This window comes from Manacus vitellinus, unplaced genomic scaffold (assembly GCF_001715985.3).
Source record: "Manacus vitellinus isolate BGI_N305 unplaced genomic scaffold, ASM171598v3 scaffold_22_pilon, whole genome shotgun sequence".
In the NCBI taxonomy this organism is placed as follows: Eukaryota; Metazoa; Chordata; class Aves; order Passeriformes; family Pipridae; genus Manacus; species Manacus vitellinus.
Window position 1 is genome coordinate 8023863 of NW_021939632.1, and position 18834 is coordinate 8042696.

The window sequence follows — 18834 nt, forward strand, 5'->3', positions numbered from 1 at the left end:
CCCTGCTCCGTCCGTGCAGCACCAGGTGCTGGCTGGAGCAAACCCTCGGCCTGGGGCCGGTAGCAGACTCCCCGCACCCCGTATGTGGCCCTGAACCCAACAGGGGCAAGCGGGTGGCAGGGGCGGCCCCTGGACCCCCGCCTGCTCCGGTGTGACAGCCGCAGCGGCCCCGACATGGCGCCCTCAGCACAAGACTACACTTCCCAGCTCCCTGCGCGCCCCGCGCCGCTTGCATCTCGTCACACCGCGCGCTGCCGGCCGCTCGGTGCTGCCAGGCAGTGGCGCGGGGACTGCTGGGAGCTGTAGTCCCTCGGCGGTACGGGGCTGCGCCTGCTGGCGGGTGAGCGAGGGGCGGCGGAGTCCCCGGGGCGGGCGGCACCGCGGTGCAGCCCCCGCGCCGGGGAGGGCGGCAGTGCCGGGACCGGGGGCGGGCGGGGGGCGGCGGGGGGGGGGCGGGGGCGGGGGAGGGTCGCGGGCCAAGGACCTCCGCGGAGTTTGGGACGGGAGCCTGCCCGGCGCATGGGAGAGGAGCCGGCAGGGAGCGACCTCCCCGCTCCCAGGGTGGTGAGGAATGTGCGTGAATGGAGGGCTGGAGCGGGCGGGCGGCCCCGGGCATGAGGCGGAGAGGAGATGGAGCGAGGCCGGTTCCTGGGAGATGTGGCGGGAACCGGGTCTGCGCTTCTATCCGTGAGCTGCGGGTCGACCTTTCTCAAGGCAGGAGCCGACTCTGCCCTTTGGGGTTCAATATGTACCTGCCACGCTCTGTCAGGTACCCAAAGAGCCGAAGGTGAACAGGGAGGATGGCCATCGTTCCATCTTTGCTGATGGGTACCCGAAATAGGACACATTTCCACAAACACTGTGCAGAGATGTGTTGCTTTGCCTGCGTTTACCTTTGCAGAGCTGGCTCTGCAGTGCAGTGTGTCCCTGTGCTTTGCTATTTCATCAGTTCTGCTGGGATTTGCAGACAAGAGTGCTCAGAACTGTAGTGGGATAGGGGTTTTCTCCTTTTTCTGTATGTTTTATCTACATGGGACTGGCATCAATGGTTGTCACCACCTACTTGCTGATAATGGCTGAGCCTTGGTCTGACAGCTTTACTGTACTACCAGATATTTGTGTAGGATCAGATACAGTAATACTCAATCACTAATAATACAATCAATACTTAACAATACAATAATCATTTGGGGGAACTGAGTTGAAACTTCCTGTCTCTATTTGTTGGTGTTCTATTTTTTTTTTTTTTTAAGTAGACTGGCCCCCGTTCCTGTAAAGAAGCAGGTGCCTCTGTGATTAATTCCCCATGTAGTGTTGGTGCAGATTTATTATTTGAATTGTTGAAGATGTCGTCGGGCCTTACAGAGGAACAAAAGAGGAGAATTGAAGAGAATCGGCAGATAGCTTTGGCTCGGAGAGCAGAGAGGCTGGCACTCCAGAGAGCTGGGCAGGTGGGGATTGCTGCACCTCAGGTGAAAGAACAGAGCCCAGGCAATCAGGGAAACTCGAAGGAAGAAAACAACCATGCCAGGTTCACCAGCCAGCACCAAGAGAATCCAAACAATCCTGTGGAGCAGAAGAGCTATCTTCAGAAAAGTTATAACCATTACACTGCAAACCAACAGATGGCTGGTTCACAAAGGGAACAGCAAAAGAATTGTTCAGAGGACTCGGAACAAGCAAGTGGCCTTAAGCATTTCCCTACAACGATCCCAAATTCTCTGAGTTATTCCCATAAACATTACTTGGATGCTGGTGGTCAGGAACATGGACAACAAGCTTTAAATAATCTTGGAACCTTCCAGCAGTCCAAATGCTACCCAGCTTTCAAAAACTCCACAGAATCATCTCATCCTCGATTAATTGATAACACACACCCTGACGGTAGTAAAAATTTACAAAGTCTGAACAAATCTACCATAAAATATGTTTTGCCATCAAGCAGTGCCACCCCAAGTGATTCAGAAATGCTGATAAACACAAGCAGACTGACAGAAAGAATAGGGGAAGGTTTTGTCTCTCAGGCCAGTGGTAGGATGCAGAAGCTGACCAACTCTGCTGGTGTGGACTCTACCTTTGAAACTGCCTCTGGCAAGAAAGCAAATAATGTTACAAAAGGAAAATGTGTGAAATATGGGGAAGACCGATTCCAGGTCGAAATAGGGTATAATGCTGAACTTATTACTGTGTTTAAGAAGGTACCAAGCAAAGCCTATGGTAAGAATTGATTGTTTATTGCTATCTCTGTGTTACATTGGGTTGAAGTTTTGGCATCTGCTGCAATTGTAGTTGCTATATGCACCTACTAGTGTACCTATTGCTGGGGTGGAATGGGTGGTATTAATGGAGCCTAAAAAAATAAAGACAGATGAAATGGGATAGAAATTCTGGGTATAAATAGCTTGAGCTTGGATTTAGAAAAGAAATCAGAAGCCTTGCTTTATGAACAGTGCTCTGAGAAATTTAGTGGCAGCAGCTGGTCAGAGTCTTTAGGGAGTGAAGGAAGGGAAGTTATTCATAAATTGATAGGGGGAAAATGGGTCACTTCTGCTGTAGTTCAGAGTTGATAAGCTGATTCTGTTAACTGGGTTACTGAAAGCAGCAGAATCTCCACCTTTTGGCTTGCTTCTGATCTTTCCCCCCTGCCTTTATTTGCTATATTCTACTTTTGTTTCCCCCGTGTGTTGCTGATCCCTGTGAATGGCTGCTGCATTCTTCTTGTCTTGATACTGATATGGCCTATGGCTTTTTTGGTGTCACATAGCTATGAACTGTTATAACTGGGTATAACTGGTTTTCAGATATATGGCAAAAAGTTTGCATGAGTAGATTTAATTCTCTTACCTCACATGAACATTGCATACCACCACTTTTTTCTACCTCAAATGATTCATATTCTACCCTATTTTAGATCCTGCTCTGAAAAAATGGAATTTCAGCTTGGGAGATTACCGCAGTCTCAGTAAGTAAATTGGTTGTTTAATGATAAAAAAGCATTGAAATCTTGACACATACCCCCCTTCCCCTGCCTTCCATAGTTATTATTTCGCTTTGTTATTGTCTTGGATAATAAAAATAGTGCTACTCAAAGATAATGCCTATCTTTTAGGCATCTAGCTCATAGCATTTTTCTGACACTTTGTAGTTGATTAGAAATAATTTAATTTTTCATGTAATCTAAATACCAAGCACAGGTTAAACTTCTACCATTGCCGAGTTCTTCAGCAACCAAGAAGATCGTAGGAAAATTATCTGCTGTGCTGGTACTTCATTTGAATTTGTATTGAGAATTGAGTGTGTTCCAGTGGCTAATGCTTAATTTCTGCATCCGTTCATGTATTTTCTTTTTAAATAGCTCTTTTGAAACACTTTTCCTGTTAATTTTGTGTGTAATAAAAGGATAGAGGGTAACTCTCCAGAGCTTTGAGTGAGACTGAAAATGGATTTGCCTTTTTTTGGCATAACAAGGATGGCTTTATCTTTTTTTCCCTCTCCTATCATTTTGTTCTGGAAAGATTGAGAGATGATAGAGGCAAACACTTCAGGTAAGCTTTTCAAAAGCACACTATATTGAAGTGAGTGATAAATCACTATTGATTTCAGTGGGAACAGAATTAGGCCTGTGTTGAGCACTTTGAAAAGCCACAGTTGAGTGCTGGTATTTTAGCTTCCCATGTGGGTTGCCACACATTTATAATTTAAATGCTGCTGGTTTGCTTGAATTGTATCGAGTACAGATGAGAGCAGAGTCTGCACCAAGGAGCTTGCAAATGAAGAGGATGGCTTTTAGAAATCAGACATTTTTCCTTAAAGCTATCAAATATATGAGTACTCTGTGGAAAGTTCCTGTTTACAAGTGAAGACAATATGTGATCAATATTGGGCAATGAAATTGTGGAAAAATAGTCTGAGAAAAGGGAACTGAATTAAGAGGGCCTTGAAGTCTTGACAGTGTAAAACAATTACTTTAAAAGTTCCCACTCTTAATATAGTTCTTCTGAATAATGTGGTCTTGTATCACCTTTCTTTCTTTGTGCTATAAATTAAACATGCAGCCAAGCCTAGAAACAAATGTTGAAATAAGAATAAAATACACTTTTTTCCCCCCATTTTCTTTCAGTATTGTAGAGGTGAGATCTAACAGTAGCATCTGAAATGTTTTGCTTAGTGCATTTGCAGGAGAAAGTCTAAATTGGTGGTTTCCTGTTCTTTAAAAATTACTTTCAAAGGATGCTCTTAAACTTTTTATTTGGAGTAGAAATCTCAAATACTTGGATTTATTTTGGAAGTCACTTATCTTAAAAGAAGATTGGATTAAATCCGAATGATATATTTATTAACTGGTTAGGAAGAAACTGTCTGAATGTCCTTCTCCCATTTCAGATCTTGACCACTGAACTTAAATTTTGTATATTTTGTTGCATATCAGTTAGCTGGACTGTTTAAAAAGAAGCAGAGTGGATCATGATGTGCAGGTCAATGCTCAAAGGACTGGATTCACCTGGATCTACTCTAAACAGCTACCAGATAGGGGAAGTTGCCTCTTCACAATACATGGAGGCAGAATGTGCTTAGTGATCTCCTGCTTTTGAGTCTAATGGACTCTGGAGATGTTCATGAATCTTTGTGTTACTGTAGTACCTGTGAGTTGGAGTCCTGGGGACAAATTGCACTATTTTGGTGCTGTAAAAAAATACAAGAAAAGTTATTCCTGTAGCTTAACCATCAGAGTTCAGTTATAATAATGGAGACAACACATGGGTATAGATTGGCTGAGCAACACAGGAATAAGTGGCACATTTATTATGTTGATAGCTGTGTTCTCAGGCTAACAGCTGTAAAATGCTGCATCCCTTCTCTCTCCATGCCCTGACGTGACAGAGGGGGTTGCTAGCGATGGGTAAGGCAGGAGTGCAGATGGCTGGTCAAGACAGTACAAGCCTAACTGTAAGACACAGTAGAATAAAGGGTGATGAACTTAAGTTGTAACAAAAGGGATTTAGGAATTTGGACTAGTTCCCTTCCTGCAGCACTGTGAATATGCAGTGTTCTTCCTAGATGAGATTGCCTATCAGACATTGGCAGGAGGCAGGTATTTTTAGATCTTTCTCCTTTGCTGTTTACAGAAGCACCTTCCCATCTTTTCAGGCACATACCATTGATCACCATGCCCCTGTCCCTGTGATTTTGTAAGTGAAAATGCTGTATGGCTGTGTGCAATTTACTGCTAAATGTAGTTCTGCAGATTGCTTGCCCTGGCTTAGTGAGCCACATGTTAGGATTGCTGACAGAGAAGGAGCCTAATGCAGTGACAATGCTGGACAGGGCCTTGTTCACCTACTGTCATATGTTCCCTTTGCCATGACTATATTCTCTATGGAAAATCCCACCAATCTGCTCCTCCAGGCCATTCCTCTCTCTAGTCTTTGTCCCTGTGAGTGAAAGGAGGGAATCATCATTCCTTTTTAACTTGAAGGTGCATGGTTTGTTATCCTCATCCCTTTTCTTCGCCAAGTATCCTATGCATCTTTAGTTTATTGGTGTTCTCTGTCATTTATTCTTTTCTGTATCTCATGTTTTTATCCCTAGTGGAAGCAGCGAATCAACTTTCATCAGTAGTTCTGGCACCACTGGAAGGAGAAAATGCAGTTGGCTTGGCATCAGGCTCTCATTTCGTTGGCAGTGGGGTTGATGTGAAATCCCTCTTGCAGATGTGTAAGAACTGGAAGAAACCCTCAGCCCTTGTCAAAGGGAAGTGTGTGCTGATCTCGCGCTTGCGATTTGAGGTTGATATTGGGTATTCTGCAGAAGTGATTGGAGTGTTTAAACAGATGGATTCCAGAAATTATGGTGAGTCTCATGGTTTTTTTTGCTTTTTTTTTTAATGACCTTGTTGGGGCTGCTCTTGCTTCAGAGAAGACAGATTGTGAGAGTACATCTCTCTGAAAGAGCATAAGAGATTGTGCTTTGGTGAAGATTTTGAGAGCTCTTGTAGTTCTGTTATAGTGCTGTATCTGTGTCCAGCATTTTATCCCATGGCAGAACATGTCTCCTGGGCCTGTTAGCCAAGGTAATATTTCAGAACCCAGCATGATGACATTTACATTTGAGGTGGGATGTGCTGATAATTTGCCAGTATTACGAAGACCATGTGAAGTTCTTGCCTTTATTATCAAATGCAGTTGGACATTCTCTTATTTCTCCTGCTTTACTCTGGTGTATAATGGCTGCAACTGCCTGGGCAGATTTAATTTACCAGCAGTTTTACCAATATTTTTGAGGCAAGTGTAACTGTAGAACACTTTTTATGTCAGCATTCAGATTTCAATGGTAAATATAATTTTTTTCCCCTTGTAATTTGGGGAAGGAGGCACAGAGTGATGAGGTGACCTGCACAGTGTCACAGCAGATCACTGACAGCATAGAGAACAAATTCCAGATTGCTTGTTCTTTGGGCAGGGCCTCGCCTGGCTCATTGTTCAGCTAATTCTGGACTCTCTCTGTTTCCCTGGATGTTGTAGGCAGGTGCTACTCAGAGATAAACCTGCCAGATAGGTCTGGCATGATGTTACATTTTGGATATTGTTGAATTGGTGAATTTCCTTTGTACCCTCCTGAGCACATCAATTGTAGAGTACAGAGGTACAACTGAAAGTGATTGTTCTACTGACTGAAGCCAGAGTTTGTTAATTAACAAATGGGAACCTTCATGCACATTCTCCATCACTTCTTGCAGTGAAAAGAAAGAGGTTGCCAAAATTCTTGAGCAGATGGGTTCATTACAGTGGTTCATTTGGAGAGCTGACTTTGGCTTGCTCCGGTGATACCAGTTCTAGATGTGTGCTCATAATTTTAAATCTTCTCCAAACTGTTTGCTTAACATGAAAGCAAACAGAGGAGAATTGATTTTGAAGAAGGTAACAATTCTTTTAAAGCAGTTCTGAAATCTGTAGCAGAAGATATGGATGAATAGACAGGTTCTTATGGACAGAGAATTCAGTCTTTATTGAAATAGACTTATGACAGTGTTTGCTGTAACTATTGCAGATGTGAACACCAGAAAGTGGAATTTCCTGCTGGAGGATTACCCCAAACTAAGTGAGTAGCTGCATTTCCCTGGTGAGGGCTATTTTCTGGGGAGGCAAATGAATTCTAACTTTATTTTTTCTTTATTTTCACTCTGGAAAGACAAGTTGCTAATGAACTGTGAGGCCAGCATCATCCTGTTTTGTCAAACATTTACACTGTTTGCCCAGACTCAAAACTTTATTAATGTGTGCTATTCATGACAGTACTTTAGGGGCCCATTGGGAAGGCAGCTTTAGCTTTTGTCAGATTCTGCACTGAATTTGTGGACCATTTCTTAAAGCATGGGTGTATTTACTATCACAAAGTTACTTTTATTGCTTATAACGTAAAGCAGCTCTACTTGAACTGAGGAGTTACAGGAGAATGGATTCCTTTGTTTCCACTTGCCACATTTGAAGAGGTTGACATGGTGGCTGCCAAGCCTACCTGTCCTTACAGAAATTCTGTCAAACTGATGTGTTTTAGCTGTGCTCCCCTTCCCCTCAGTGCCAACCCTCCTTGCACTCTTTTGTGTGTATATCAATTCATACACTGTCACAGCCACCCCTTGCTTAGAAAACAAACATGTATCAGGCAGTTTTGCTTCCATTTCCTTAGTAGTTTGCATGGTGGTGTGCTAGTTCATTTCACACCCAGTAAATTTGGTTTTTCAGATCAGAGCACTAGGTTTTCAAGTCAGATGATGGCTTCTGTAACGACCAGTTCATCTACAGTTACAGTCTGAGTGCTGTCTAGTTGATTTTGTTCAGCCTCATATGTTACTGCTGGTAATAATGGCTTTGCAGGCAGCACACAACTATTAAGTTTTTAGTTGATGTCTGCAGCAGGTTAGAATTCAGGTTGCTTCTATAGATGAGTTGATTCTGAGGCAAACAAGAGTTGCTTGTTTCTCTTGCAGAATTGTGCAGATCTGCTTGAAGCAGAGGCATTCTTGAAGCTGAATTTCATATTCTACTAAAATGTTTTGATGCTGTTTGGATGCTTAAAAGAAAGCTTAGCAAGAAAAAAAGCATCCTATTTTTCCTTGCAAGTGGAATCTAAGCACATAGTGTCACTACAGAGTTAATTGCTTGGTAGAAGTTGGTCAGTAGATTCAGAATCACAGAATGGGTCAGGTTAGAAGGGACCAATGTGGGTCATCTGGTCCAACCTCCCTCAGGCAGGGTCATCCTAGAGCACATGGCACAAGATTGCATCCAGATGGTTTGTGGATATTTCTCCAGTGAGGGAGACTCCACAACCTCTTGGTCACTCGCACAGTAAAGAAGTTCTTCCTCATATTCAGGTGGAACTTCCTGTGCATCAGTTTCTGCCCACTGCATTTTGCCTTTATGCATCTGTGTAATCCTGCTGAAACTGTGACTTGCTGAACTGAAATGTAGAACTGTGGTTTGTTGTGTTGCAGTGATTTTTTATTTTTTTAATGGGTGCAACTTTGCAGAATAATCCAGTCTCAGCAGCGTGCTTCCAGCACATCTGCTTCTTAGTCTTCTATGTTTAGTTAGAATTTATAGAATGCTTGGAGACGAATAGCATTACACAAGTCCTAAGTGTTAGGATTATTATTTTTCATCCCAGTTGACCTGCTGTGTTTGCCTTAGTACTTGTATGTGCCTGTGGAATTTGGTTGGGGTAAGCTTCAGGAAGACAGTAAGCAAGGTGCTCTACACACATTCTTAGAAAATGTGACTGAGCCTTTCAGAGATGAAAAGCTGTTGCTTAGAGTAGTTTTTATCCAGCGTGTGCTCCTGCTTCCACAGGATTCCAAAGCATGTTTAATAATTGAGTATATGCATGCTTCTATGATGCATGCCTTAATAACGTTAGTAATGGCTGTAGAGCTGAAAGCCATGCAGTGGGGCTGTGTAGGAATGCCAGGTCTTGAAAACAAGAGAGTGTGTCTTGGTGGAGACTATTATGAAACCGCAGGGTTGGGATGCTGACAGGTCCTGATTTCAGTGAGAGCTGGTGTTCACTCACAATTTGCTAAAAAGGCCTTTTGTACGTGCAAAGGGCCTGATCCTGTAGCACATGCTAGGCAGTCTGAGCAAGCACATCACCTCCCAGTCTGTCACAGCTTCAGTCATGCTGGCTGGCAGTCGTATACATTGCATGAAGTATTGAGAATCCCACAGATTTGAGGAAAGAAAAAAAATTTCCATGAATCTTGCAGGGTATAATTTGTGAGGGCATTTGAGGCTTCTAGCACGTGCCTTTTAGAGAAACAGCATTTGCTTTGTTGCCTGTTCATTTGCCTACATCAGAATAAAAAAAGAGGAGAGAATTTAAAAAGGCTGGTTGCCATTTCCAGCAGAGAGATCTGTTAGCTGAAAACTGTTTATAGAGGTTAATGTCTCTTTGCCTAGTTGCTCAGTCATCTTTATATAAAGGTCACTTCACTAAAAAATGTCTGTTGGATGAATCATGCTGGTGGCAGATATATCTTAATCACTTTCCCAGCTCATGTACAGAACAATAGCAACAGAATTTTCAGTGAGCAAATTGTAGCAATTATGCTAACACGCAGCTCGGTCTGTGAGTGTAATAACAAGCTTCTGCTGTACTTCGGGTGGAGAGAGTTCCTGCTATTGAAGAAGTATAAATTAAACTGGAGAGTTTAAAAAGTTTGGTCATTGCCCAACCACAAATGGAAATCTTTTCATATGTATATTTCTTGGAATTGCTTTTCCCCTTTACATGGCAGGGGTCCATCCTGCTGCTTTCCTCTTGGAGATAACTGAAACAAAAATACCTAACTGAATTCTGATGCATTTACTGTTGATATAGTGAGTTCTTTTTTTCAGTTGTTTTTCCAAACAGTTTTTTTTTATGTCTTCTGGACTTCATATACAAACCAACCACTAAATAAAAAAGAAAGTTGCTTCCTGCAGTGAAGATCTGTGCATGTGCATTTGTGTTCCTAGTGTAGAGGTGTCTTTTGTTTCATAGTCACTGGTCAAAAATTACTAAATATGTTTTCCTGGTCACAGTTCACTGCATGTTTTAAACAGGTATTTATTTTCATGGAAATTCACTGTTGGATTAAAAAGAATACTTTTATTGAGGGGGGATGGGATAGAGAGGCTGCTGGAGGGAACTGAAATAAGGTTGTCTAGGAGGAGAATTGCCTAGATGCTTTGTTTATTATGATGCATGGGTGAAGGCCTCAAGGTCTTTGTATAATGGAGGCTGGGGAATCCCTTTAGTTCAGCTGGGAAGGTAAAGCTCAGGGGCTTCGTGGGTGAAACAACATAAGTATTGAAGAACTCAAGTGACTGCCTGTGGGCTGGTTCTGACCTGCAAGCTGCTTCTGTCCAGGACAACAGCAGTGGACACCAGCTAAGCAGGGAGGTGCTGTTGTTACTGAAGGAGGGCTGTCAGAGTGCTGCTGACAGCGGCACAAGAGCAGTTTCTCTGACTCCTGGGGTGATTCCTGTTTTCTTACCCAAATGTAGTAAACGAGGGGGATGAAGTGGAGACAGAACTCAACCTGTGTGAATTTGGGGAACAGGAGGAAAAGAGAGTTTTCAAAGCTGAACACGTATGATATTCTTCCGGTAACTGTCTTGGGTCACTGCTGGTGATTTGGACATGGTGGAAACCTCAGAGGTGTTTAATGCAGAATCCCAAGGTCAAGATAAAGATGCCCCTGCCTTCTAGGCTTCAGGAGCTCTTTTGTTAAAATCCATACTTTCATTTCTGAGTAAGTGTGCCCTAAGCTGCCCTCAGTGTGAATAATCCAGCTCCAGCTGTATTAGTAGCAATCATCTCAGAATGATGGCGTCAGAGTTTAATTTTTTTTATAACCAAGTCTAAATACGAGGGGAGGAGATGTGATTCATCATGTGGTTCTGAAATAGACTTCAGGGAACAGCCAGGCTAACACCTGTGCATGATGCAGTGATTTCTGTGAGCTGTTTCAGGACAGGAAATAATATTGCTGATGAGGTTGTGCCCTGACATGCATAATGTAAGTTGTGTGTATGTTGCCCCTTGCAATCATAAACTACTCTGTTCTTTGCAGTGGAAGTGTTACAGAGCCTCGTGTCAGTAGAAGTGGAGCCACTGCCCCAGGCAGTAATACAGACCTTTGCTGCTCAGCTGCAGAGATCCCCGTCACGCACAGACATTCCTGATGCCGACCTTTCAGTAGTGGACTCCAAAATTGTGACGAGCCTCATGCCCTTTCAGCGGGAAGGTGTGAAGTATGTCCTTTTTGCATGCTGTTAAGGGCTACTCCTTGCCTAGAATTATCTAGTTTATATTGGTGCCCGGGTTGCATTCTCTTCCATGGAAGGCTCCGCATTTCTTCAGTCTTGGTCTCTCATACTCTGGCATTCTGGGCTTTTGGGTGTTTGGTATAGTATGGTTTATTTGGTTGGGATTTCTTTTTGTGGAATTTCTGAGTGACACATCTTGTGTCACTCACTTGTGTTTTGTTTCTAGATAGAATTCATCATGAGTCAGGAGCAAAGTAGCATTTTGCTAGTCTGAAAAAATTGTTCAAATGATACATCTCTGATTTCCCTCTTGTGATTCAGTATGTACATAATTGTCATATGATTTTTTTATTTTGTAAGGTAAAATATTTTTTTATGAGTGCATCTCTTTTGTTGTTGTTGCTTTTTGAATATTAACTACACAGGGGAAGGGACCAGGAAATGGGACCAAGGCCCTGACAGATTCAAAATGACTAATTGTATGTACAGATAAACTCTTAAATGACCCTGTACCCATCGTATATGATCGTTTGTTGTTGTCTTCAATATACAGTCCAGGAAAGTCTGTTCTTAGTGGCCTTAAATTGCCATTGTTATAGGTAATGATTTCTTAGCTCAGCCAGGATGAACTCTGGGACAGAATGTAACACCATGTAAAGAATGTGCTTTAAATAATTGTATGGTCTTGACACTACTTCTCATATGAAATCAGTCTCTAAGGACTGGGCTGAACCACTCTGTTCAGGAGCTTCCAAGCTGTGAGAGATCTGTAAGAGTTGCTCGTGTCTGTTAAGACTAAGGGAGAAAATCCAAGTTTACTGAAGAACCCAGATCACTTCCAGGTGATCCACATTAGAGGCTTGGTGATGACTTGTGCTCATCTTGGTTGCCAGATAGTAACACAATTCTTGACCCTTATTTCCCTCTGTTTTCCCCAGTTTTGCAATTTTGAGAAATGGACGTTTACTCCTTGCGGATGACATGGGCTTGGGCAAGACCATCCAGGCGATCTGCATTGCTGCCTATTACCAAAAGGAATGGCCCTTGCTGGTGGTGACTCCTTCTTCTGTGAGGTTTACATGGGCAGAGGTACTGTGAGCTTGAGCATGGGCAGGTGGCCAGTAAAGGGCCTATGAGATGGTTATACTGTATTGCACTTTGTAAAAGTTAAATTTTTAATATATTAAGGCGAAGAAACTAAAAATTATACTGATTTAGAAACTTGAAGTTTGGGAAATTGCTTAGCATTGACTATATGGTATATGCCAATTTTGTTTTATTGGCCGTTTTTCTTCTTGTGGTCCAGCTGATCCGTTGGAAAGAGGGAAAACTAGAGAATATCTCCTCTGACCCTCTGTTAACTTTGTTCCTACAAGTCAGCTGGCTCCAAGGGGGCATTTTACTCATCAGTGTCAAAGATAATAGTTACATTCAAGCAATTCTCTTGTATTCAAGCCCATTGTAGCAGTATTTGCCAGTTCCTTGGCTGGAACAGGGGCCCAGATGCTGGGATTCTCTGCTCTGTTCAAAAGGCCCCATTATCACCATCATTAAGTGTGTGTCATATTACGTCTTTTGGCCTGTCCACTGTATGCTGCTGACTCCACTGAGTCCTTAATTAATGGATGGTTGGGAATGTATCTCAAAATAAATCACTGCCATGGCCTGTACACTGTTGGGTTGCCATAGGCTAGTGAGATGCTCACTGTGGGAGAAGAAGGTGAGCCAGAGGTTTTAGGTCAGTAAATTCATGCCAGAGCAGGAGGGGGTGGCAGTTTAGCTTTTCCTGGAATATTGCTTTGATGAGAAGAGTATTGATTGGGATTTGCTGTTTTTGTGCTGTAACCAGGTTGTTAGAGCATCCTGGTGTATGTTTTCACATCCAGTAGTGCAACAAAGTGTAGGGCTGAAAAGAAAAGAAAATGGGAGAAGGGAGTGATGCTCATCAGACTTGAAATTTCAAGGCCTGTAGACCTCTGGGACAACACCATCACTTCTGTGGGATATCTACCAGGAACAATTTGAGGCTTGGTTTCCTGAATTATTGGGCACCTGCAACTAAATTTCTACATTTTCCTTCAAAAGATTTAAGCAATATGATGCATTTTTGTTTGTTTCTTTGAGTACTTGATTTCTTCTTCCTTCCCCTAATCCTGACTCCCCAGGAGGCTGTTGTATATGTTTTGTTAGGTCACTTGCTTTAGATGTGTTGCTTTTTGAGTATGTGAAAGATGCAGGTGTAAGGAAAATATGTCACAGAAAGTGGAAGTAGGTGAGGTTTATTATAGTCTCTAATCTACTCAGTTCATTCTTGCACGTGTTTTACTGTAATGGTAGAAACTCTCTGGAGCCAAATTGGCAGAAATTTTCTTCATCTTAGTGTTATCAGTGGTTTATTTTGGCTTTTTGGGCTCAGGCCACTCAGTGACTTCATACTCGGGGTGTCATAGGAAGCTAGTGGGAAGATGCAAGGTACTCTTGGGTGAGAAGCGCTGCAGCATTTAGAGTTCAGAATTGAAACTTGATTATTTAATGGTCAGGGCAGTTTCGAGGCACCTCTTGTGGACGAAGGTCAGTATCATGTGAGAAGTACAGCATCACTTTTGTGGTGTGAATTAGTCACATACTCTTTATGAAAGGAGAGGGCAGTACAATTAGGGGCTTCCAGATACTTTCCTCTTGCTGCCGCCTTTGTTTAAGATTTGACTTGGCGCCAGCCACATGTTTTTTGGTTGGGATCTAACCTGCATGTTGGCTTGTTTTGGTTGTGGTGCTTATAGTAAGTGGTGAAGGATAGTTAATTGTTACTTTTTCACATACTGAGAAATGTGGAAGCTCTCATCTAACTCCTCTTGCTGCTGCAGGTGGTTGCTGAACAGTGGAGAGGAATGATGGTTGGGGTATTGGGTATTGGGCAGTGGGCTTAGAGACAGAGATGACATTTATCATCACCACTTGGTTACATTTCTGTAGGGATCAGATTCGGATGGCCAAAGTCCCAGACAGTTTTCTGCAGTGCAACATCAGCAGAACTCAAATGTTGCAGAGAGCTTGGTGTCATTTGGGACAAAATTACAAGGGAAATGGTGGGTGGTCTGTGGCTAACAGATGGGTTTGGGGGAGGATATCTTGCTCTGGTGTGTGGAGCATTTCAAGAGGTTGATTGAATGACTATTACCACATGTATTTCAGCTGCTGTCATAGAGCAGCTGGTGTGTTGTCAACTTGATCTTTTCATTTTTTATTTTTGTTTGGCACGTTGTTATTTTTTTTCTGTAGACCTTTTCAGAAGAGGTAGTGGAAGAGTTTTGTTGATCTGGATGAGTTGTACTTTATCCTCACTGTGGAGTAAACATTGCTATAGTAATAGATGTTTACTGCTCAGAAGTCTGTGTTTCACAGCCTGAGGTTTCCTGTTGAGTAGGGAAACTAAATTTCCCTGTAAGAAGTGGTTGCATCATTCTCTGGCTCTGAGCATAGCAGGTAACATTGTCAGGAGGTTATCCACATTTCTACTACAGATCAGGGGCTTTGTTTGTTTTATTGGGGTTTTTTGGTTTTTTTTTCTTTTGTCTGTCTTGCTTTTTATTTTTTCAGTAAGAAGAAAGAATAGAGCATGTTTGAGCTTTCCTAGCTGTGGAAGGTAGATTTTGCCTTACAGCCTGAATTGTGGTCTTGATCTTCCCATTACTAGGGTGGTTGGGGGAAGGCTGCTTACCCTTACTGTGCTCCCAGGTGATGTCTAGTGGTGGATGGGGTGGCTCCATGTTCTAAGTATTCATGAGGATATTCTGTGAAGTGCTTTGGGATCTTGAAAAAGAAGATAAGCACCAGAATGCAATTAATTTCTTTCCTCTTCCTCCAGGCATTTCACAGGTGGCTTCCATCCTTGAGTCCAGATAGCACTAATGTCATAGTGACTGGCAAAGACAACCTAACAGGAAGCTTGATCAACATCATCAGTTTTGACCTTCTCAGTAAGATGGACAAGCAACTTAAGAGCACATTCCAAGTAGTTATTGTTGTAAGTGGTACACTAAAATTTCCAAGTTAATTGTATGCTGCAAATGGGGTGACCTATGTACAGCAGAGAAGTGCAAAGTGGGCCTTATGTGAAACTGAAACTATCTTATAATCGTGGCTTTGATCACAGCTGTCTTCGTGAGTACAAGGAGGTTTTTCTGAAACCATTTGAAATAACTAGTGGAGTTTAATTTTTTCTGATTCCTGAGGCTGTGTTTTCACTTTTACTGTTATGGTGCCTCTCTGATTTCATTGTGGTTGGTCATGTCCTCTGCTGGAGAGAAAGGTGTTTAATATGGTGTGTCAATACAATAGTCTTGGAATTGTATCTTCTTAAGGGGATTGGACTTCAGGGTAGTGTTACTGTTTATCCAGTAAACCAGGTAACTTCTCAACAATCAAGTATGTGGGTAAAGCCTCTAAAAAATCTCCCTTTACTTGTGTTCCACTGACAATCTGCATTAAGCCTTCTTTGATCACTTGTATTGTTTTTTTTGTAAATTACTTCAAAATCCATTTTTTATCCTTTTACAGAGCCACAGTAAAAGGTGTTTTTCTGGATTTCAGTTATTAAAAATTCGAAACATCTAGTGTTTCAAATCCAGCTTGGATCAATAGAGAGCAAAAGTGTATACGTAGCTTACTATGAGTGTTTGATGTTCTCAGTCTAGTTTTCAGCACACATGCACCTGTCCAAAGATATGACAATTGGAACATACTAATCCTTTTGTTTCTCAGCATTAGATGAGAATGTGGTAATAGGTGGAGTTCTTTGGAGACCAAACTACTCATGAGGGAATTGATTTTTTCACTTTTATATTTTTTCCCTTACACACTCTCTGACAGGAAATTCTGTTGCTCTTGTAGACTAGGGGTGGAACTGGGCTCTACTGCCCTGGAACTTTTTACCAGCCCTGAACTGGCAAATGTTCTTTCTCTGTGTCTATATGTTCAAATTTGGACCCTGTGTATGTTTTTACAGAAGAGAATAGTCCTATTGAGTGCTGAGCTTTCCCATTTTTTCTTCCAGTGTTTTTGATGCCTGGGAAATTTAATGTAGCTTATTTGTTAATCAGGAGGGAGAAGCCTGTGCCTGAGAGGCTAAGCAGTTGTACTGTCTTTGCATGCATGGTTGCTTGCCTCTACACACGTGGAAAGATGAGAATGTACCTTTGGAGGGCACTGATTATTTTTGTGTCTAAGTTCTGCCTTGCTACAGCAGTAGAAATGAAGCCTGTTTGAGGGTGATGTTTAAGTAGGAAACTATTACCCACCTGGTGAGCCCTATCAGCAGAACAGTTGGGTCTTAATTGGATTTCTTTTTTTTTTTATAATTTTCATTCACCCCTTATTAAGGGAACTGGCACTGTAGAGGCCTCCTATGTTTGCTGCATTTAAAGGATACATAGGGGCAAATGAGTATCAGTGGTGGAAATAATATTCCTTTCTCCTTCCCTCTCCAGCCCCCTCTTCTCACATGTTTTTTTGTGGTCATTTATGATTCATGGCTACCAGGTTTGGTTTCTGTTCCATTTGCTTGCAGTTGCAGTTTTGAATGTTGGAAGCCTGCTACTCTCCATCCTGTCTTTTTGTTTAGAATTTGATGTGACTATCCCAATGCCCGAAATACCGTCTGACATGAGAGGCTTGTAACACTAGCTGAGAATACTGGGAATTTGTTCTGTAACCTGCAGTTGGACTATGGATCAGAACTGACTTCGTTTTCATTCCTGTTTTGTTTCAGGATGAATCTCATTTCCTAAAGAACATAAAAACTGCACGATGCCGAGCTGCCATGCCTCTACTCAAGGTGCGTGTGCTGGTGGCAAACCTCAAAGGATCAAACTGCTAAGGCCAGGCTCCCAAGGCAGTGTTGCTCCATTTACCAGGTTTAGGAGCCAGCAGCTGAATTCTTGCATTGTTCAAGGAGAAATCCAGCTAAAAGTGTAGATCCAAAAGCAAAATTTGTCTCTGGCATTACTACTTGTTTCTATACAAATATTAGATGGCAAGACCTAACAAAACAACTTCAGAAGCTCCCTTGATCTCATTGTGGTACTGCCACTGATGAGTTTTATGGTGACAGGAGAAAGGGAATATCAAACCTTACCGAATATATTCAGGGAGAGTAGAAAGAATCTAGTGATGTCAACACAGCTTCTTTAATGAAAATAATCATCAGTTACTTCTTGGCACACAAATTGCTGCTGTTTATAAGAAAGACATTGCCTAGGTCCCTTCCTTGGCTTTGGATTAGGGCTTTAGTCTGTTACTGCAAGCTTCCAATGTATTTGTGTGGCTGGGGCTCAGGATCATTCCTGCTGGTTAAATGTACAGATCTACTAGGAAATGGCAAAATGTGAGGTTAGCAAGACAAGTGGCCCACAGAAGGGAGGCAGTAGTCAATTATGTGGTAACAGGAAAAATGCAAATTCTCATGTTTTCCTGTTGTCCTGGGATCAAAGAATCAAACTCTCCTTGGTAGCTTCAAACAGATACAGATTAAAGTTATGGGTAGTTTCTAGATACTGCAAGTCTGTACATTAGAAGAAGGTACATGCAATTCCTCTTCAACCATTAATCAGCAAGTATGTATTAAGAGAAGATTTGATGTGTGATAGCTTTATAGCAATCAACTTTCATATACAAGATTCTTAATGGCAAACTGAAGGTGGTTGTCCTTGAATAATTTCATTGTTCTCCTTAAAGGCCTGACTCTTGTCTTCTCTTGGTTTTCAGATCACTTTAAGACTTTTAATGTTTGGAAACTAAGTAGGGGGTCCAATTTTAAGAGTAGTTTGAAATACAATAATTAGGGTATCTGTCTGAAAGTGGTGGAAAATAACAAATTTACCTCATTGCAAAATGCTCAAAAAGCAACTTTATCCTTTCCTACATGAATTGTTAGGATCAGCTTGTCAGAATTATTTGCAAGCTACAAGATATGAGAATGAAGTATGGTAGCCGTTAGGCAAAGGTTAATTGCCTGTATGCACTTACTGAGAATTTACAGTTTTATGCTGTCACATCACTGGTCTTAAAGAATTGATAAGTGATGCTTCTGAAACTGAATTCCAGCACTAAGAGTTTCATGTTCATATCATGCGTTATCTCACCTGCACTCAGCATGCAGTGCCAGCTATTTTGTATTAGATGTTCAGGTAAATTTTATTCTTCTGCTTGCTGACAATAACTTCTGACCTGAGTACGTGCTCTAATAGTCACTTTTCTGCCCTCCTTCCTTTCCAACATAGGCATTTTGCTCTAAAACTAGCCCCTTTGGCAGCTTTGTCTTCAGCTCCTAGTGAGTGATGCTGTTTGCTACTGGCACAGCACATCACACCAGTGCTTTTGTATATAAAGAACTGCCAAAATATCAGGTGCTTTCATCACTTGAATACTAGATTTAACAACTGTACTGTCATTTTTATAGTAAATAGTCAATGGGTTAACAGGGAGTATTTTCAGTATTTTACATGATGCTTTGAGATTATTGAAAAAG

General features: G+C 42.0%; 1 protein-coding gene across 1 annotated transcript in view; it reads left to right on the forward strand.

Annotated features, from left to right (window-relative positions):
• The first annotated feature begins 489 nt into the window (after positions 1-489).
• SMARCAL1 (SWI/SNF related, matrix associated, actin dependent regulator of chromatin, subfamily a like 1) overlaps positions 490-18834 on the forward strand; it is a 38224-nt gene continuing 19879 nt past the window's right edge. Inside the window, exons 1-9 of the mRNA XM_029959876.1 lie at positions 490-573; positions 1257-2217; positions 2912-2962; positions 5590-5850; positions 7048-7098; positions 11114-11294; positions 12248-12398; positions 15175-15333; positions 17077-17142. Of these exons, the coding sequence (XP_029815736.1) occupies positions 520-573; positions 1257-2217; positions 2912-2962; positions 5590-5850; positions 7048-7098; positions 11114-11294; positions 12248-12398; positions 15175-15333; positions 17077-17142 (1935 nt within the window). The 5' untranslated portion in view covers positions 490-519. The remainder of the gene's footprint in view (positions 574-1256; positions 2218-2911; positions 2963-5589; positions 5851-7047; positions 7099-11113; positions 11295-12247; positions 12399-15174; positions 15334-17076; positions 17143-18834) is intronic.